Source organism: Rhinoraja longicauda, chromosome 33 (assembly GCF_053455715.1).
Source record: "Rhinoraja longicauda isolate Sanriku21f chromosome 33, sRhiLon1.1, whole genome shotgun sequence".
Taxonomy (NCBI): domain Eukaryota; kingdom Metazoa; phylum Chordata; class Chondrichthyes; order Rajiformes; family Arhynchobatidae; genus Rhinoraja; species Rhinoraja longicauda.
In genome coordinates, this window is record NC_135985.1 from 18,935,328 (window position 1) to 18,956,512 (window position 21,185).

At 46.5% G+C, this 21,185-nt stretch overlaps 1 protein-coding gene across 3 annotated transcripts; it reads right to left on the reverse strand.

The window, feature by feature from the left end:
* Positions 1-2,281: 2,281 nt before the first annotated feature.
* On the reverse strand, positions 2,282-20,943 carry LOC144609043 (ceroid-lipofuscinosis neuronal protein 6 homolog). Of its 3 annotated transcripts, none has more exons than XM_078427379.1 (9): positions 20,838-20,943; positions 18,584-19,085; positions 16,164-16,278; positions 15,153-15,251; positions 13,342-13,530; positions 11,074-11,129; positions 8,622-8,744; positions 5,990-6,285; positions 2,282-4,456 (listed from the first exon to the last, which is right to left on the reverse strand). In XM_078427379.1, the coding sequence occupies exons 2-8, from the start codon at positions 18,619-18,621 to the stop codon at positions 6,015-6,017; spliced, it is 891 nt and encodes a 296-aa protein (XP_078283505.1). In that variant the 5' UTR covers positions 18,622-19,085; positions 20,838-20,943; the 3' UTR covers positions 2,282-4,456; positions 5,990-6,014. The 3 variants fall into 3 exon arrangements, with proteins under 3 accessions (XP_078283505.1, XP_078283504.1, XP_078283503.1); XM_078427378.1 differs by having other exon boundaries at positions 2,282-4,509; XM_078427377.1 differs by having other exon boundaries at positions 2,282-4,513.
* Between the last annotated feature and the right edge of the window lie 242 nt (positions 20,944-21,185).

Here is a 21,185-nt window from a genome sequence, read left to right on the forward strand (position 1 = left end):
AACCTCAGTAACCTGCACAGCGTCCATCAATACCTCAAATTCAAAATGATAATTTCTCACAGTGTCTCACGTTTGCTTCTGGGTTAAAACATTGTTAGTTCAACTCCAACTCCAGAACTATGTGGAGAATGAGACTGTGTTGATTCCAGTGTAAGAGACAAAGGGTGTTGTGCTGCTCCAAGTACCACCTTTGCATAAGTAGTTAAACCATGACCTCTCTGCTCTCTCAGGTGGGTGTACCTGCTCTCTCAGGTTCTGTTGGGCTATTTTGAAGGGGAGTGGAGGGATTATCCTTGTTGCTTGGCCATTATTGAACCCTCAGCCAACATTTACAGAATAAGTGATCTTATTGTCTGCTTGGTGTCTGTGCAAGCTCGCAGTGCACAAAATGCTGCAATTATAACAACGACATAGTTTGGTGGCTGTAAAGCATTCTGAGATGTAAATGGCGCAATAGAAATGTCTTCCATTCTTCACCAGAGACATCCTCCCCAACCCACTCACTGTGTGTAACCCCCGTAAAACATCCCACACGTCCCTCGACTCTCTCCACCTCCAGCCTATTCCTAGAGCATGGAAACAGGGCCTTTGGCCCAACTTGCCCATGCTAACCAAGATGCCTCATCTACACTAGTCCCACCTGCCCATGTTTGTACCTGTCCAAATGTCTTTTAAATGGTGTTATAGTATTGTGACTTCCCAAGCCCTCCAACCCAACATTGAGGCTTGGCACCTTGAACTGAACAGGCTGGTGTGGGTCCAGAGTACCGCCTTTTGCTTCAAGAGCTTCTTGCAAAGGATAAGCTGAGAGGGGAAAGTGGATGCTGAAATCAGGGAGTGCGGCCATGTTCAACACAATGGCGGAGGGTCATCATCAAGTGCCATTCATGTGACATCATCACAAAGGGACAGGGTGCTTCTGCCATCTCCCCCTAGTGATGGATGGCTTACATCGCTAACAGAACCATCTTGGGATTTGCCCGTCAGTACAGGAGAATGACAAGGATGAATTGATGCCACGAAACCGGATGCCTGAGGTTTGTTCTGGGGATTAATTGGAAACACTTCTGTCAAATCTCTTGGGAGCTCCTCCATCATCAGGGTCAAGCATGAATATTAACATGTAATCGTATCCCAAGTTTGTAATGAAGGCAGAGCTGATTGAACTGAGGACAGATGAATTTCACGTAGGGTGGAGGTATGGTCATAGTTTGCAAAGGAACTCAGGGTTAGACATTAAACGAATGTTAGACATTAAAAAAAGTAGTGGGGACCAGGAAGACATTGTCATGGCTGGTGGAGGAAGGTAGAATAGTGGTGTTTAAGAGGCTTTCAGATAAGCACATGGAAGTGCAGGTAATAGAGGGATATGTACATGCTCCATATCGCTCTACCACCTGCACTTCCATGTGCTTATCTGAAAGCCTCTTAAACACCACGGTCGTATCTTCTTCCACCACTGGCCCTGGCAATGTATGCAGGCAGATGAGATCAGTTTAATGGTATCAATATCGGTACAAACATTGTGGGCCAAAAACCCGTTCCTGGGCTGCACTGTTAACATATCATATCATATCATATATATACAGCCGGAAACAGGCCTTAAATATGATAATCTGCTTTAGTTAATCTGCTCGGCCTGGGGACTAGTGAATGGATGAGGGTGATGGTGTGGATCAGGGTTGGGGAGTGGGGGCTGACAGAGAGGGGGATGGGGCTGGCAGAGGGAAGGTCTAATGGTGGTGGAGGCATTGGAGGGATGCGCTACGGGATTGGGAGTGTTGGGTGGAATCTGGATCAATTGTCTAACACCATTGTGGTACAAATATTATCATGTATGAAGAAGGGTCTCGACCCTAAACGTCACCCATTTCTTCTCTCCAGAGATGCTGCCTGTCCCGATGAGTTACTCCAGCGTTTTGTGTCTACCTTCGATTTAAACCAGCATCTGTAGTTGTTTCTTACACATCATGTATGAAACCATGACCAGGTATTGTCCAAGCTCCACCGCTGTGCATATGCTCCTTTATTTGAGAGGTTGTTAATGGAATGGAACTGTTCAAATATCAGCAAATATCCAAACTTTTAATGTGACCTGAATCTGTATTCGGCATTTTGTGTCTATCTTCGGTATAAACCAGCGTCTGCAGTTCCTTCCAATTCATATACACACACACGTTTAGCACTATATGTCACATAGTGGGCTAACCATTACCCCCTGACTGTGGAATAATGAGGCACAGAAACATTTGCAATGGCATAGTTCCTTTATTTACTCTTTTAAAAAAAGTGAAAATAGCACAATTCAGCTGAAAACAAATAATTACTATTCTTTACAAGATCAGTATATAAAACATCAAGACAGAGTGAACAATAAAACAGCCAAATAACATTTTTTTAAAAAAAGTGACTTGGGGATTTAATTTTTATCTTTAGCAGGTGAGTAAATGGTTTGATAACTGAAATGTTGACATGAATTGCTGCTCTGTAAGCTGGCTGACAGAGGGCGGCACGGTGGCGCAGCGGTAGAGTTGCTGCCTTACAGCGAATGCAGCGCCGGAGACTCAGGTTCGATCCTGACTACGGGCACCGTCTGTACGGAGTTTGTACGTTCTCCCCGTGACCTGCGTGGGTTTTCTCCGAGATTTACGGTTTCCTCCCACACTCCAAAGACGTACAGGTATGTGGGTTAATTGACTGGGTAAATGTAAAAATTGTCCCTAGTGTGTGTAGGATAGTGTTAGTGTGCGGGGATTGCTGGGCGGCGCGGACTCGGTGGGCCGAAGGGCCTGTTTCCGCGCTGTATCTCTAAATCTAAAATCAAGTGTAACACAGTATGATTGATGCCGTTAAAGCCTTCAGATCCTTCACAGTTTTTGCATCTCCAAAAATAGGCCGCTCTTCCCAAGAAAGGACACTTTACAAAAGTTCATTTGAGTGACTTGCTAAACGCGATCACACCCTCAACACACTGTATAGCTCCCATGCATACAAGGTGATAGCAACTACAATTAGAAGTTCCATAACAGTTCACTCCTGACCAATCTGCCTTTAGTCCTCTGGGTTGTTGGAATTGCATGTTTTGTTTCTAAGATGAGTAATACAAATATAGGGTTCTAACTCATTATTCCAGAAATGTTCCACATTTAACACAGGATAAAAACAGTGCTTTTATTTAGAAGGCGGACGAACACTTCATGGTCCAATTAGCCATGGTCATAATTCCATCTGGGCCCAGCCCCAATGACTGAAACCTCCTCTATCCCCATGTTTAAAGATGATCAGCAAACAGCATCCCAACCTGTGCCCAAACTTGCAATTCAATACGATTCACAGATGCATTAAAATTGTAAGATTTTAAGATTATTTTGCCAGTTCCCAGAGAAAGTGTAAATTCCAATTCTACGTTCCCACAGCATCAACGCAAAAATATACAACACACAGATTGAAAGAATAAGTTCTGCCTGGAGGCGAATAAATAATTAATGTTACCTTCCAAACAAACTCAAATACTTAGAAATTACATTCAATCCGTCTTCACAAGGGTAGATCTTGACTAAGTTCCATGGTACTGAGGTTGAGAGCCCGCTTTAGTTCTGTTTTCCCCCATTTTACAGTGCGATGCAATGTTAACATCGAAATGTTGACTTATTTCCCTCTGTCTATTATTTAACAGAGACCAATAACATGCTAAAACAATATATTCCAGCCCTCTGACAGCACCCATTCACCACTTGATTGGTCAGCTAGTTTTTATTTAAATATGGTGTCATCTCTGACACTGATTTTTTTTTAAATTGTTCATTTATGGTGTCTGGGAATCACTTTCTTGGCAAACACTTCTTGCCCCTTTATGGTGGTGAGCCGGCACCTTGGATTGCTCTGGGCCGTCTTGTGAAGATGCTGTTGGGGAGGAGGGGGGGAGTTCCAGGTTATAGACCCATAGGTGATTTTCAAGTCAGGATGGAGTGCAACTTGGAGGGGAGTCCTGTAGGTGGTGCTATTCCTGTAGTAGAGATAGTGGGTTTGAAGGTGCCTTTGGAATCACCTGAGTAGTGGACACTCTGGGCAGTCTTGTAGGCTACCTGCGGTCATCGTGCACTGGTGGTAGAGAGAATGAAAGTTTGTCTTCGATGGGATTCCAATCAACGTGCTGCTTTGATCACAATGTCTTTTAGCTTCTTCATTGTTATTGGAGTTGCATTCATCCAGGCAAGTGCAGTGCATTCCATCTTACTCTGGATTAGTTTCTTGTCGATGCTGAGAAGGCCAGGAGGTGAGTCGCTGACACCAGATCCCCAGCTTGAAGCTCTGCTCTTGTAACTACAGTATTTGTCGCTGGTTCAGTCGAGTTGTGATCAATGGTGAACCCCAGGCTGCTGGTGCTGAGGGGAGTCGGCAGGGATTACGCCAACGTTGCAGTACTGCAACGTCTCATCTTGTCCTCGTGGGTAAACTGAGTGGGTGAGCAGAAGGAGCCGGCTGTCAGGAGAGAATCAACAGTCCGTCCTTCCTTGTGTGGAGAGATGCAGCCGTCAGTGTTGGGTAAGGATCAGCTGCAGGAATTCCCCTCTCCTTTCCCCCACCACCACCATAACACCAGCCCATCCCACCAGCTGCACCAACTCACCACCCACCCTTACTAACCTCATCCCATCCCACCCGCTTAACCTCACCACATCCCACCACCCCTACCAACCCCAGACCACCACCATCAACCTAACCCCTGCCCACCCCCACCAATCCTACCAACCCCAGCCCACCACCATCAACCTAACCCCAGCCCACCCCCACCAATCCTACCAACTCCACTCCACCACCAACCCGACCATTAAGCTCATATTACTCGTTAAACCAGAGGTTTGCAAGAAAGGATAGCTAGCAAACAGGTCCTTGATGCTTCGCTGTCTTTTATGATCACCATGGTCTGGGAGTGGACCTTTACCCTCCACAAGCCTTCACCCCAGAACAGCACCGCCTGATGGACCAGGGAGGCACAGCGGTAGAGACCTGGGTTTGATCCTAACTACGGGTGCTGTCTGTACGGAGTTCGTACGTTCTCCCTGTGACCGTGTGGGGTATTTCCAGTGCTCCAGTTTCCTCCCACAATGTGCAGGTTTGTCAGTTAATTGGCTTCTGTAAATTGTCCTCGGTGTGTAGGATAGAACGAGTGTACGGGCTGATTGTTGGTCAGTGCGGACTCGGTGGCCCGAAGAGCCTGTTTCCATGCGGTATCTCTAAATCTAAAGCAAGGCCAACCTTTCATTAAAATCTCCTACCAACTACTCTGCGACCTTTGGGGTCCAAATCACTACAAGGCTCTGCCCACTGGGCGTTAAATAAAATTCCCCCCTCCCCCCAATGCTGATTCGACTCTAATAGGGAGCAGAGAAATCTTTTCATCCCAGTCAACTGAGTCCGAACCAAACACAGAAATTACAGATGGGATCCCAACCAATTGCAACATTCATTTTTTTAATATTCCATTCAGGACTGCATTTATATTGATGGCATTATCACCAAATATAACGTACCTTTGGAATAAGTCTATCTAATGGCAGAGGGACCTAAGGCTGAATAAGAATCCCAATGCCTCAAAGGCTCTGCAGACCAAAGGCGCGCGGATATGTGATGGCTTTTCACATCCAGACTTGCTCTACCCTGGTGGGAACGGTGCTGGGGGTTAGTTGGGGATGAGATCAAGTGAATGTCCTGCATCTCTTTAGTTTAGTTACGTTCATTGTCATGCGTACCGAGGTACAGTGAAAAGCTTTTTTGTCGCATGCTAACCAGTCAGCGGAAAGACTATACATGACCACGAACGAGACACCCTGACTGGACTTGCACTGCATTCCCCACCGGGTTTGAAGGAGCACGGAGCCATCTCCTGTTGTGTGGTGGGGTTTGTTGCATACACCCTGGGTCAACGTTTCCGACGGAAGCTTTGCCTACCTGTTCGAGCAGCAGCTGAGGCCTCAACTAAACCCACCTGGGAAACAGGAGCGGGCCAAAAGCTATGGTGTCTTCTTGATGTGGAGGGTGTAATATGCCCAGGGTTCTGGCACATACATCACTCCTGGGTACTTTCTCCGGAGAATTTTGTCATTCCAAAGGAAGGCCACCCAAACGGAGATCAGGACCAGCGCGATCCAGAAGGAGTAAAACAGGAAAAGGCCGTTGCTGTCCATGACCAGCCCTTTGCGTTTCTTGTGCATCACTGTAGCCATCATGGCAAAGGTGGTGAAGATATAGGGGACGAAGATCTGACCCTCTGTCACCAGGTACCTGGAAAGACACAGTGGGGGGGGAAACGACCTTCAGTCCCTCAGAGGTAAAACACAAAGTGTTGTAATCCAGCATCTGTGGAGAACATGATGGGCAACATGGACACAAAATGCTGGAGTAACTTAGCGGGTCTGAAGAAGGGTCTCGACCCGAAACGTCACTCATTCCTTCTCTCCCGAGATGCTGCCTGACCCGCTGAGTTACTCCAGCATTTTGTATCTACCTTCGATTTAAACAAGCATCTGCAGTTTTTTTTCCTACACTTGATAGGTCAGGACCCCTCTTCAAGTTCAGACCCAAAACATCATCTATCCATTCTCTCCACAGCTTGCTGTCTGAACTGCCGACTTATTCCAGCATTTAAAGTTTTGCTTAAGATTCCAAAATCTGCAGTTCATCGTGTCTCCTCAGGGGTCCCCCAGAGTGCCCACCACATCCCGTTTCAAGGATGTTAACTCTCTCTGCTGTTTGAGGTAACTGCTTAGAGGAGGAAAATTTGAAGTTAGAAAATTTCTCCTTTTGCCCAAAGTGGACATGTAACTAACTGAGAGCTGTTTTGAATCCCTTCTGACATTTAAAGAGGGATCAACGGAGACTTGGAGGCCAGAAAAACCCAGTCACTTATGGGGTAATTGACTGGTGAGATCCAAAGGTCCCTCAACCAGATGAAGCCCTTTCTCATGTGTAATTACTTGGGGCTGCTGGCAACTGTCCAGTGTCCAGCCAAAGTGGCTGTCTGTGAGCTGGGCCATGATTACCAACAGCCCATTTTGCTGATCGATCCACCACACATTGCCCAACCCGACCTGTAGTCGTGGTTGCAATGTGTGGTCATTGTGGCCGATTTTCTCACGGACTTTCTCTGCCAGGATGTGGTTGCCTTGGGCAAGGCTCAGGCTTAGGGGCCATTCCAAGCTGCCCGGAGAAGGTGGTGGGAGGTGACTGGGACATGGGATGGGTACAAGCGAAGGATTTGCTACGTTATTTCATTGAGTCACTAAAGACATAGGACTGGAGTCACAATTAGGCTAATTGGACAAGTACAGAGGCTTTTACTTGGGTTGAGCCAAGTATGTTTTTGGTAACTTCTATCTGATACTCACTCTAATTTTTACATGTATGTATTTTCGTTTAAACTGTGTTTGAAACATCAAGACTAGAGGGCATAGGTTTAAGGTGAGAGGGGAAAAGTTTAATGGAGATGTGTGTAGAAAGATTTCTTACACAGTGCGTTGTGGGTGCCTCAAACACGTTGCCATGGAGGCTTGTACAACAGTGGCATTTAAGAGACTTCTGGATAGGCATATAGATATGTCAGGGCTGGAGGGACATGGATCATGTGCAGGCAGATGAGATTAGTTTAACATGGTGTCATGTTCAGCACAGCCTGTTCCTGTGCTGTACTGTTCTACGTTCTGCGTAAAGGAGGCTATGCATTTAATTTATTTCTTCAAGGGGTGTGGACATTACTAGCAAGGAGAGCATTTACTGCCCACAACCGATTACCCTTGAGAAGGTGGAGATGAGCCACCTTGGACGAACCATGGCAATCGTCCTGCTGGAGGTGGTGCTGTAGCATTGTCGAGTGGGCAGTACCAATGTTTGGATATGCCGATATAGTTGCACCATGTGACTGGGAAAGGAAGCAGCAGATAGTGGTATCTCTATGCTCCTGCTGCCCTCGCTAATGACAACAACTCGCCTGTGCCTCAAGATTACTAGCCAGCACTGCAGCCATGGGTCCCTGGATCAAATAACAATAGACAATAGGTGCAGGAGGAGGCCATTCGGCCCTTCGAGCCAGCACTGCCATTCAATGTGATCATGGCTGATTATTCTCAATCAGTACCTCGTTCCTGCCTTCTCCCCATACCCCCTGACTCCGCTATCCTTAAGAGCTCTATCTAGCTCTCTCTTGAATGCATTCAGAGAATTGGCCTCCACTGCCTTCTGAGGCAGAGAATTCCACAGATTCACAACTCTCTGACTGAAAAAGTTTTCCCTCATCTCAGTTCTAAATGGCCTTTATTCTTAAAATATGGCCCCTTGTTCTGGACTCCCCCAACATTGGGAACATGTTTCCTGCCTCTAACGTGTCCAACCCCTTAATAATCTTATACGTTTCGATAAGGTCTTCTCTCATCCTTCTAAATTCCAGTGTATACAAGCCTAGTCGCTCCAGTCTTGCAACATATGACAGTCCCGCCATTCCGGGAATTAACCTAGTAAACCTACGCTGCACACCCTCAATACCAAGAATATCATTCCTCAAATTAACGCTGCCAAGAAAGAGAAATGTACAGTTATTCTTTGCAAATAACTTGCTCGTCTCTTACCAGTAGTAGAGGCTGCTCGGACCGAGGAGCAGCCATGCAGACATGGGCATTCTGCTGTCTTTGATACTCCGAGTGAAGCAACCAGTAAAATACAGGCAGAAAATTATGAAGAGGGGAATGTACCTGTGGCAGAGAATCAACACAATAATATGTCAAAGCCCACCAACACCTCAAACAGCAGCCCGAACATTAGTGGCTAATGTCATATTAGATGCGCATCTCTTCAAGATCTTTAGTTTAGTTTAGAGATACAGCGCGGAAACAGGCCCTTTGGCCCACTGAGTCTGTGCCGACCAGCAATCACCCTGTACACTAGCTAAACACTAGTTTTACGATTTTTACCAAAGCCAAATTTACTTGCAAACGTGTATGTCCCTGAAACGTGGGAGGAAACCAGAGCACCCGGAGAAAACCCACGCAGTCACAGGGAGAACGTACAAACTCTGTACAGACAGCGCCCGCAGTCTGGATCACACCCGGATCTCTGGCGCTGTAAGGCAGCAACTCTACCGTTGTGCCACCGTGCCGCTCATGGTAGCATGTGACCACTTGCTTGTCAATGTAGAAGTGGAGCGAGCCAGCTGGCCAGGCAGCAGCTCTGGAGAAAGGGTATGGGTGACATTTCGGGTCGGAACCCTTCTTCAGACCAAGGAATTGGAGGGATATCGATCATGTGCAGGCAGATGAGATTATTAATTATTATTGCCATCATGTTCAGCACAGACATTGCGGGCATGTTCCCAAGGGTTCCGACCAGAAATATCACCTGTTCCTTTTCTCCAGAGATTCTGTCTGACCCACTGAGTTACTCCAGCATTTTGCTTCCATCTTCGGTATAAACCAGCATCTGCAGTTCCCATCTACACTGTGGACAGAAGTAGCTTGCCTGTGTGGGGGTAATCGTGTAGTAGAAAGGCAACTGCTCGCGACATTAGCTCTTTCAACCATTTTATTAATTAATGTGTCAGAGATCCGGTAGAGTTGCTGCCTTACAGTGCCAGCGACCCGGGTTTGATCCTGACTACAGGTGCTGTCTGTACAGAGTTTGTAAGTTCCCCTGTGTGGGTTTTCTCTGGGAGCTCCAGTTTTATCTCGCACTAAAGATGTGAAGGTTTTGTAGGTTAATTGGCTTGGTATAATTGTAAATTGTTCCCAAGCATGTGTGCAAGTGTGCTGGGATCACTGGTCAGCGCGGACTTGGTGGGCCGAAGAGCCTGTTTCCGCTCTGTGTCTCTGAACTAAAATCCCAAACTAAACTAAAATAACTGGATATCCTCTCGCGTCTCAGTAGGTGAATGAGTGAGAAAGACACTAAGGCAAGTGGGTGACAGCAGAATACCAGTGTGAATGTCGGAACAGATGTTCACCACGCTAGTGAAGCCCAAGTTACAGACTGTCATCAAAAGTTAATAATTTTGTATGTGTGCTGCGCTATTTAGCTTGCTTCAACAATGGTACGTTAAAATGAGATCACGGTCCCTTCACGGTCACCTCGCATTGACTGGGAGCAATGGAGCTACATAGAAATATAGAAACATAGAAAATAGGTGCAGGAGGAGGCCATTCGGCCCTTCAAGCCAGCACCGCCATTCATTGTGATCATGGCTGATCGTCCACAATCAATAACTCATGCCTGCCTTCTCCCCATATCCCTTGATTCCACTAGCCCCTAGAGCTCTATCTAACTCTCTTAAATCCATCCAATGATTTGGCCTCCACTGCCCTCTTGGCAGAGAATTCTACAAATTCACAACTCTCTGGGTGAAAAGGTTCCTTCTCACCTCAGTTTTAAATGGCCTCCCCTTTATTCTAAGATTGTGGCCCCTGGTTCTGGACTCCCCCAACGTTGGGAACATTTTTCCTGCATCTAGCTTGTCTAGTCCTTTTATAATTTTATATGTTTCTATAAGATAAGCTCCAGCAATGTAACCCCTCTAACAGCGGTCCAGCACAGGTAGATTTACCCAGCCAAAACATATCATACGCAGCTGGTTTGAAAACTAGTGGGACCCAAAACGTCACCTGCCCATTCCCTCCACAGATGCTGCCTGCCCCACTGATTTCCTCCAGCACTTTATGTTTTGCTTAAGATTCCAGCATCTGTGGTTCTTTATGTCTCAAACATGATGTTTCTTGTACATATTTGGATTGATTTTGAACAGGATTAACAATACAGGATTAACAATGTGTATGTGGAGATATGAGCAGAAGGTTTGCAGATGACAGGGAGATTGGCAAATGGTGGTGCTCTTCGACTACAGAATGACTTTGACCAGTTGGTCGGCTCGGCAGAGAAATGGAAGGTGGACTTTAATATGCAGAGTCCAGGGACTTTGATCCAACACGACTGTCTGTTGCACCCAACCAGGAAATGGTTAATGGACTCGCCGCTTGCCTTTTAACTGTGACAGCTGGAAATGGCAAGAATCAGGCTGTTTTTAAAGTTACTTACCACATCAGGTGACCCAAGGATTCATCATAGTAGTACAGCAGCTCAAACGAGTCAATCTGTTGGTTTAACAAGAAAAAGTTCTAATTGTGACTTCCCCCTTTTCAGTCGGTGATGTGAACAAGTCAATTGTTAGATTTTCTGTGAATAGTTCTCAGACTGTTGAACCAACCCCTCATAAGGATCTAATCCCAATCTCCCAGTCACCTTGTTGCATTTCTTTAAAATCGGCACGTTCACTGCAGCTGTGAAATTAGATTCTGCACTATTTCCTTTCTCTTTCCACACTACCTGTTGTATTTGTTGTTTGATTGATTTAGATTGATTGTCCTCGTGTATGGTATGATTTTCCTGCATAGCACACAAACAAAGGTTCTTCATGGTATTACACGTAACAATGATGAACCGATGCCTATTTTGCTGTTCACAGTTTGTCGGGTGATAGGGGTCAGAGCATTTCACTCATCAAGCTGCTTGGATAGACGCAGAGTAAAGGAAGGAACTCAGTCTCATGTTCAATTTGGGGACGTGCTGGCTTTCATGACTTGCACCAGCCAGCTCTACACCTTTCTGAATACGATTCCTGTCTCATGCCAGCAAGGGAGTGTTTTGAACTGGTTGAGGTTTAGGTTCACATTTATTATTGTCACGTGTACTGAAGTACAGTGACAAGCTTTGTTTTGCATGCCAGCCAAACAGATTAGCTACGCCATACTTAAATACAATCAAGTCAAACTCAAGTATAATAGAGAGAGCAAAAGGGAAGATACAGAGCGCAGAATATAGTTCTCAGCATTGTAGAGCATCAGTTTCATAGACAAAATCCAATGTCCACAGTGGGGTAGAGTTGAATCGAACGGTACCCCTAGCTTATGGAAGAACTGTTCAGAAGGCCCGGTGCCCCAGTTTCCGACCACACTCCCAAGATGAACAGGTTTGTAGGTTAATTGGCTTTGGTAAAATTGTAAGTAGTCCCTCGTGTGTAGGAGAGTGCCAGTGTATGGGGTCAGCACGGGCGTTGTGGGCCGAAGGGCCCATTTCCATGTTGTACCTCTAAAATCTAATATCTAAATCTGCAGTTCCTCATGTCTGCAGCCATCTAAACCAATTTCATACAGACCCACACTAACCATAGTCAGAAAGGATTTTCAGTTGGAGCAGGACTCCAGGTTGAGCTGATGCAGCAACATTAAAATTGTAAATCATTCCAAGGAGCACAGAAGATTTATCAAACAAACAAAATTTGACGCCAAACCTGAAAAGGCAAAGGGTGGCTGGTCAAAGCGGGAGATTTCAGGGAGCATCTTAAAGGCAAGAGAAGCAGATAGTTTTGGGGGATATATTTCTGACATCTACGGAGTTAACAGCACAGATGCAGAGTTGCTAATTCTGCTGGGGTGTCTGGAACCAGTGATCACTGTCCCAAGGGAAGAGGTTGCTTGCTCAGGACAATGTTAAGCAGGAATTTCTTCATCAAGAAGGTGGTGAATCTTTGGAATCCTCTGATCAGTCATAGAATACATTCAAGAGAGATCAAATTTTAGACATTATAGGAATCAAGGGACATGGGGAAACTGCTGCAGAGGCAAAATATCAGCCATGTAGCAAGTCAGGAGGCATAGGTTGAAGATGAGTAGAGGAGTTTTAAAGAGGATAATTATATATTTTCTACCCAGATGGTGGTTGATATTTGGGATTGTTTGTCAGATGAGGTGGTGGAATCAGGCTCATTTCTGTGCTGCACAACTCCTTGACACTCAGTTTATGTTTAAAGACACAGCATGGGAACATGCCCATCGGCCCATCGGCCCACCCAGTCCACATGGACTATCGATCACCCGTTCACGCTCGATCCCTGTTATCCTATTTTCTCATTTGCTCCTTCCACACTAGGGGCAATTTGTAGAGGCCGATTAACCTACAAACTCGCATGACTTTGGGACGTGGGTGGAAACCGGAGCACCCGGAGGAAACCCACGCGGTCACAGCGAGAACGTGCAATCAGAGTCCAGGATCGAAACTGGGTTTCTGGCGCTGTGAGGCAGTGGCTCTACCAACTGTGCTGCCCTTGAGCAGTAAAACAGGCAAAGGAGCTGAATACCCTCCTCCAGTTTCTCTTTGTCATGTATTGAAGCCAAAGCACACACTGGCAGTATTGGAGCGATTGCAGACTGGGGATGTCTGTGGGTGAGAGAGGTAGGATCACACTCAATGTCTGTTCCCCCACGATAATTTGATGGGAATCATTGGTGCTGGAGAGATGTTGCTTACCAGTGTCTCTGGTTTCAGCTCCTTCATCATTGGGTTTTCTCGAACAGACAAGTGCATCTGGTAGCCGCTTAAAATGAGCCGGTGGTTCACGGAGTCACCGACAAGATGAATGCTGGCTCCCATCACAAACGTGATGATGCAGATGTAGACTGCTGACAGAGGCAGAGTCTTGGGGGAGCGCTCGATCAGCTGCAACAAGGACGTTAAAGACTGTAAATAGTTCCATACTTTCAATCAAATTTTTAGGGAGTCATTTAAAGGTCAGAGAATCTATGACTCTATGAGAAGCAGTCACGCCTAGGAAGGGGATATCCAACATTCAGGGAGTTGACATTTCCTCTGGCAGCGCTGCCTAGAACCAGGAGTCACTGTCTCGGAACTCAACTCGGCTTCGTTGATTGTTTTAATTATCAGAGTTCTGTGTCTGTCATTTATGTTCGTTCAATCAATCCCTCACTCCCTCCCTCCCTCCCTCCCTCCCTCCCTCCCTCCCTCCCTCCCTCCCTAAAATTATACTCTTTACGGACACAAAATTCCCCAGGATGCTGTGTACCCCCAAATCAGGAACAGCTATTTGGATGTGTAATCACGCTATAGTACGATTGTGCTAATCTATAGTATGATTTTACTGCATTATACACAAAACAAAATAAATTACTGTACCTAGGTACATGTGACAATAAAGTATAATTGAGTATCAAATAGTTCCTATCCTATACATGACACTAGACCAAGTGGACCCGTTGGGCCCAAACCTCTCCTGCATCGGTGCAGCACCCTCTCCTTCCCCCCTCCCTCCTTCCCCCTCCCTCTTCTCCTCTCCTTCCTTCCCCCCATCCTCCTTCCCCCCATCCCCCCTCCCTCCACCCCCCTCCCTCCCTCCCCTTCCTCTCCCCCTTCCCCTTCCCCCACTCCATCCCCCTCAACCTCCCTTATCCTCCCTCCACCCCCCCCTTCCTGCCTAGGAGATAGATTTAAACTTGAAAATGTGAATAACTTAAAAAGTATAACACCAATTTCAATTAAACTTCTTCCATTAACTCCAAATGGTGAGTAAGGTGGGCCTAAAATTGTCGTGCTATCGTGTACAGTTTTGGCTGTAGTTCAGGAACAAACAAACGAGTTTTAGAATATAGATAGGAGGCCATCCAGCCCATTGGGTCCATGCTGGCTCCTAACAGAGCTAACCCATCAATCTGACTCTCCCCTCTTTCTGTACACCCACAACTTACTGTATTTGCTCTCAAACATCAACTCCTCTTGATTTGAACAGGGGTTATGGGGCAAAGGCAGGACGTACAGGTATATAGGTTAATTGGCTGGGCAAAAGTAAAAATTGTCCCTAGTTGGCGTAGGATAGTGTTAGTGTGCGGGGATCGCTGGGCAGCGTGGACCCGGTGGGCCGAAGGGCCTGTTTCTGCGCTGTATCTCTAAATCTAAATCTAAAAATGGGTTTGAGAGGGACAGATAGATCAGCCGTGATTGAATGGCGGAGTAGGCTTGATGGGCTGAAAGGCCCAATTCTGCTCCTAGAACGTGTGAACATATGATTTATTTTCCAATTAGTCTACATCAAGATGTAATGTACAGTTGCAATTCATCTACCAGCATGTAGGGGACATGGGAGCACCCAGCAGCAACCCACACAAGGGAACATGCAAAATCTGCAGAGAAAGCAAGCCTGGCCTGGATCACTGCACTAATGGTTCTGCCACAGGGTTGTGCCAATGGGTTACAGAGAGACACTGACTGCATGGATCCCTTACCCGGGCCGAGCATAACTTACAGCAGAGTCAACACAAAGGCCTTACCTTCAGCAGGAGGAATGGTGTGATGATGTTGTAGGCCATGTGAAAATAATCACCGACACTTGGCTTATTTAGTGGAAACCACTCCAAGGGAAGGATGATCTAGGAAGAAGCAGGGGGCAGTCCGGGTCAAATTATTATCAGTAAATGATACCTGGTCTAAATTATAAAGTGTACACCAATCGTTCTCTCCTGCTCTTCTGCACCTTGTAAAGCCACAGCGTGTGGTGAAGAACCTTCAAGAACCGGGATGTCACAGCCAAACATAACCCGCATCTCATTTGGTGCATTCAAGAGAGAGCTGGATAGAGCTCTTAAGGATAGCGGAGTCAGGGGGGTATGGGGAGAAGGCAGGAACGGGGTACTGATTGAGAATGATCAGCCATGATCACGTTGAATGGGTGCTGGCTCGAAGGGCCGAATGGCCTACTCCTGCACCTATTGTCTATTGTGCCCACACAAACACAGTATCCAGCGAGATGTCATCGATCTATTGTGTCTGCTACAATTGTGTAGAGTACCGGCGAGGCCACACTTTGGTACCACGCACAGCTCTGGACCCCTTGTCAGAATATACTGGCATTGGAAGTTGGCACAGAAAAGGGAATGGGGCCTGGAGATAGATCAGCCGTGAAGCTATTGAATAGGGAGGAGGAGGGGGCACGCTTGAGGGGCTGAGTGGCCTACTCCTGCTCCTTTTTTCTTATGTTCTTTGTAACAGCCTCTGGTTAAGATGTTTCCACTGAATTCCTCATGGGATTTATAAACAACTATCCTACGAGTCTCCAGTGTGGGATTCCTTCTCAATGGAATTGTTAGAGTGGCACAGTGGTGCAGCGGTAAAGATGGTCGGCGTGCACCGAGTGGGCTGAAGGACCTGTTTCACACGCTGTATCTCTAAGCTCAGCTAGGTCATGCCCTCCATAGTTACAAAGAGCCTGATGTCGGCTCTCAGACATTCTTCTCCAGCGTTGAACCCACGCTCCCTTTCTCCACTCACAACCCACGACTTACCATTGCAATTGGACGGCCAAAATCCAGGATCCAGTTTTGCACCGTGAAGTAAAACCAAAGATCCAAGTGAAACTGAGGCTTTTTATCCGGGTTTTCCGGCTCATTTCCCGCATTCCTTTAAAACACAAAGAAGTGGAACTTACTGTGCACTAAACCTCTCCCCCTACTTGCTCCATTCTTGCCGGGAAATGTCCACACAATCCACTCAGAATCGCATCATTTGACTCCAACTCTGGTATGGCGTGGAAGAAGTAAACACCACGATATCATAAAAGTTTAAAGTGTGCAGAAATGTCAGGCGTGGCTCAATTGCTAACACTCATCCCAGAACTGAAAGGTTTGTGTTGAACAGGTTGGGGTTGAAACCTGGTTTGTGGCATTGTAGGGTGGTGTGTCTACCAGCTGCACCTGACCACATCTCATTACGACCATTTACATCATAAAGGTGAAAATCCTGTCATGTTTACTGAGACGGGGCAATTGGTGCACGTAAGTTTCATTTGAATTTTAATCTATCATTAACCTCGACATGGGATACACCTAGTATCGGTGAACTTTATCTATTGGCAGAATGAAACTCTGGAATTACTCTCTCATCGGTTACCAAAATCATCCATTCCCCTCATAACCTGGTGGATAAAGGTGTTGACAGTGGCTGCTTGGGTAGTCCTTTGTTAGTTGGACTTGACCAGTGTGTGGGGGTTCAATGAGGCTGGGCAATAATTCTTCAGCTTGTGAGGGGGTATATCATTGCTATTTGCCTTTCTTCTCTTCTTCTCCACTCCCCCTATTCCTCCCAAATATTGTTAGCAATAATGTGTAGCAAGGAACAGCAGATGCTGGTTTATAGCGGAGATAGACTCAAAGTGCTGGAGCAACTCAGCAGGTCAGGCAGCATCTCTGGAGAAAAAGAACAGGTGACATTTCGGGCCACAGCGCTTCTTCAGTCTGAAGGAACAATCTACGATTTACCGAAGCCAACTAACCTACAAACCTGCACGTCTTTGGAGTGTGTGGCAAAACTGGAGCACCTGGAGAAAACCCATGTGGTCACAGGGAGAAGGTACAAACTCCCAGGTTTCTGGCACTGTAAGGCAGCAACTCTACTGCTGTGCCACTGTGACATCCCTCATAAACTATGGTATAATGAAAAGCTTTTGTTTTGTGTGTTATCCAATCAAATCAGATAATACTATGCATGAATACTGCCAAGCCACAGACAAGTATTAAAGGTAGAGGGAAGAGAAAGATATCAGAGTGCAGAATAATCGTTTCTCAGCATCTTAGCATAAATGTTCCAGAGAGAAAAAAAATCCAGTGTCTGCAATGAGGTAGGTTGGAGGATCGGGGCTGTACCCTAGTTGATGGGAGTTTATATAACTTGTGTAACTGGGAAGCACCACAGCTAAGTCCCACAAGGTCAGCTCCCACAAACAGCAACGTGATGCTGACAATATCTGTTTCTTTCTTTGCCATTCGGATCAGGAGATGGGGATTGGGCAGGAGCTGGGAAGAACTACCCTGCACTTGTAAATAATTCCAATGGGGAACTGGAACCCCTCAGCCCAAAATAACCTTCTTCAGTTAGTATTCTCAGGAAAAAAACAGCCCCTGCGGGAAAGATCTGAAACACTCCCTAATCAAGTAGGCATGTGAATGTGAGAACAATGCTACCCTGTCATCACAGAACAGCGGAGAAAAGCAGAATTAAGACACATTCCTAGTGTGAACGGAGCGCCACCAGTCCATGACCAAGTTGCCAGTGAGCTGAAATACAAAAGTCCGTTCCACGCACACTAGGGATCGAACTCTCTCTGCGCCTGACAACTGGTTGAGGATGTGCCATATGTGCAATATATAAGCGGCAGCGATGGCCGGGAACCTGCTGCCTCGCTTGTCAGCGACTCATAGAAACATAGAAAATAGGTGCAGGAGGAGGCCATTCGGCCCTTCGAGCCTGCACCGCCATTCAATATGATCATAGCTGATCATCCAACTCAGTATCCCGTACCTGCCTTCTCTCCATACCCCCTGATCCCTTTAGCCACAAGGGCCACATCTAACTCCCTCTTAAATATAGCCAATGAACTGGCCTCAACTACCTCGACGACTCTTGAGAAAGGCAGCGAGAGATAGACATACATGTAAAGGGGGTGGAGATGGCCGAGTTCATTGTGTCAGCGTAACTATTGTGTCAGCGTAACTGCTCTCTCTCTCTCTCTCTCTCTCTCTCTCTCTCTCTCTCTCTCTCTCTCTCTCTCTCTCTCTCTCTCTCTCTCTCTCTCTCTCTCTCTCTCTCTCTCTCTCTCTCTCTCTCTCTCTCTCTCTCTCTCTCTCTCTCTCTCTCTCTCTCTCTCTCTCTCTCTCTCTCTCTCTCTCAAATAAAGATAAATGTAACAAAAGCAAAACTACATCCAAACCTGGGCAGGAAGAAGGGAGTCAGCTGTCGTTTCCGCATGCTGACTTGCCTGTGGAGATGGTGCCTTCTCTCTTATTTAATTGACCAAGGTTTACATTTGCTCTTGCTTCGTGTCTTCGTGCACCATGGGTTGCAAAACCCCGATCCCGGATCCGCAATCTGCCCCACAGATGTACGAGGAGCGCGCCACCGAGGGAACTACAGCTCACGTTGTATCCAGCACCGCCTGCTTTGATACATTAGACTCGACCACTCGCTTCCTTGTTCTCAGTGGAGGGAGCGCGGCTCCAGCCCAGAGAGAGACGTTTCCAACTTGCAGCCCGGCCCGCGGAGCAGAGCCAACCACAGATACCAGAGTCGACCCTCTCTTGGGCAGCACTTGGTCGGCTCGGAACGCCCTCTCACTCTCAACCTGCCCTCTGCCTGAATTAACTCCAGTCGGCTGATGTTTGTTACTCTCGTTGGCAACGTTTTGTTTTAAAAAAAGGGCGGATGATGGAAATCTGAAATGAAAACAGACAGTGTGGAGTGCAGGATTTTGGCTTTCATCATAAGTTCTTGGAGCAGAATTAAGCCCTTCGGCTTTTCACGACTACTCCGCCCTTCAATCGTGGCTGGTCTATCTGTCCGTCTCAACCCTTCTCCTGCCTTCTCCCTGTAACCCATGAAGGGTGTGCAGAAACAGACGGGGGTCTTACAGAAACAGAATTGTTTCGCTCCCTGCAGACGCTGCCCGGACTACAGTGTATTTCTCGCGTTTTCTAGGAAAATGACTGCAGATGCTGGTACAAATGGAAGGTATCACAAAATGCTGGAGTAACTCAGCAGGTCAGGCAGCATCTAGGAGAGAGGGAATTGGGTGACGTTTCGGGTCGAGACCCTTCTTCAGACTGACTCGCGTTTTCTGTTCATTTTAACTTTTAATCTTCCAGCACATGAAGCTTAAGAAATGATGGCAGCCACTCAATGCACAACAAGATCTTGGACACAGCAGGGAAACAGTTAGGGTAAATGGGTCATTATCAGGTTGGCAGTCATCAGTGGGGTGTCAAAAGGATCTGTACTCGGCCCTCTACTGTTTGTAATCTATGTCAATGACTTCGATTAAAGAACCTACCATACCAAGGCCGGATTTGCTGATGATTGGTGGGTGAGGAGACTCGGATTCAGAAAGCGAGTGAGGAAGAAATTGGCAAGTGAGGAAGAAATGGGACGTACAACGAGATCGGGGTGTCCTAGTGCATCAGTCACTGAAAGGAAGCATGCAGGTACAGCAGGCAGTGAAGAATGCCAATGGAATGTTGGCCATACCAAGAGGAGTTGAGTATAGGAGCAAAGAGGTCCTTCTGCAGTTGTACAGGGCACTAGTGAGACCGTACCTGGAGTACTGTGTGCAGCTTTGGTCTCCAAGTTTGGGGAAGGATATTCTTGCTATTGAGGGCGTAGAGCGTAGGTTTACTAAGTTAATTCCTGGAATGGCGGGACTGTCATATGTTGAAAGACTGGAGCGACTAGGCTTGTATACACGAATTTAGAAGGACGAGAGGGGATCTTGTCGAAACATATAAGATTATTAAGGGGTTGGACACATTAGAGGCAGGAAACATGTTCCCAATGTTGGGGGAGTCCAGAACCAGGGGCCACAGTTTAAAAATAAGGGGTAGGCCATTTAGAATGGAGATGAGGAAAAACTTTTTCAGTCAGAGAGTTGTAAATCGGTGGAATTCTCTGCCTCAGAAGGCAGTGGAGGCCAATTCTCTGAATGCATTCAAGAGAGAGCTAGATAGAGCTCTTAAGGATAGTGGAGTCAGGGGGTATGGGGAGAAGGCAGGAACGGGGTACTGATTGAGAATGATCAGCCATGATCACATTGAATGGCGGTGCTGGCTCGAAGGGCCGAATGGCCTACTCCTGCACCTATTGTCTATTGTCTATTGGCAGAGGAAATACTGAATATATCCAAAATAGAGATCTATGGACATATGAATTGTAGTGAAGTCAAGTGGCTCAAGGAGAGAATGGGAAGTAGTGTTGAGGTCAAGTTTGGGTCAATAGTGATCTTACTCATTGGTGGAGTGGTCTCAAGTCTCATTGGTCTATTTCTGTCTCTTTCCTGATGAGGGGCAGACAATCTATTCCATCAATGCAGGTCGAGGGATAAATGCAGGCCGGAGTGTGAGAAGAATCAGGATTGTGACCAAAGAATATGGGAGCCATTCAAAGAGTCAGCATGGGCATAAATATTTCCTTCTAACCTGCATGATTAAGCTGCTGGCCAGGCTGCTGTTTGAAGACTGTTGCTATAATCCACGTGAGTTGCACCTTTTTGGCTTCACCAGTTGCAGGGAAATGAGGTTGTCATTCTTCCAGAATTGCCTCCTGGGATTAAACGTGAATTCCTTTGACCTTCAAACAACCAGGAGAGACAGATGTCAGCCGTGGCCTATTCTTTTTTTTCCATTTTCTTGAACATTTTTATTGAGGATATTGTAAACAAGGCGTATCCGATATTGTAGAAACAGGGAACTGCAGATGCTGGTTTACACAAAAGGACACAAAATGCTGGAGTAACACAGCGGGTCAGGCTGCATCTCTGGAGAACA

Coding starts and splice junctions, on each gene's coding strand:
- LOC144609043 (XM_078427379.1), bottom strand. CDS start 18,621: ATGCGGAAACGACAGCTGACTCCCTTCTTCCTGCCCAG. Junction 16,279..18,583: donor ACTCCCTTCTTCCTGCCCAG/GTTTGGATGTAG, acceptor TGTGTTTTAAAG/GAATGCGGGAAATGAGCCGG. Junction 11,130..13,341: donor AGCTGAAACCAGAGACACTG/GTAAGCAACATC, acceptor TTAAACCAACAG/ATTGACTCGTTTGAGCTGCT.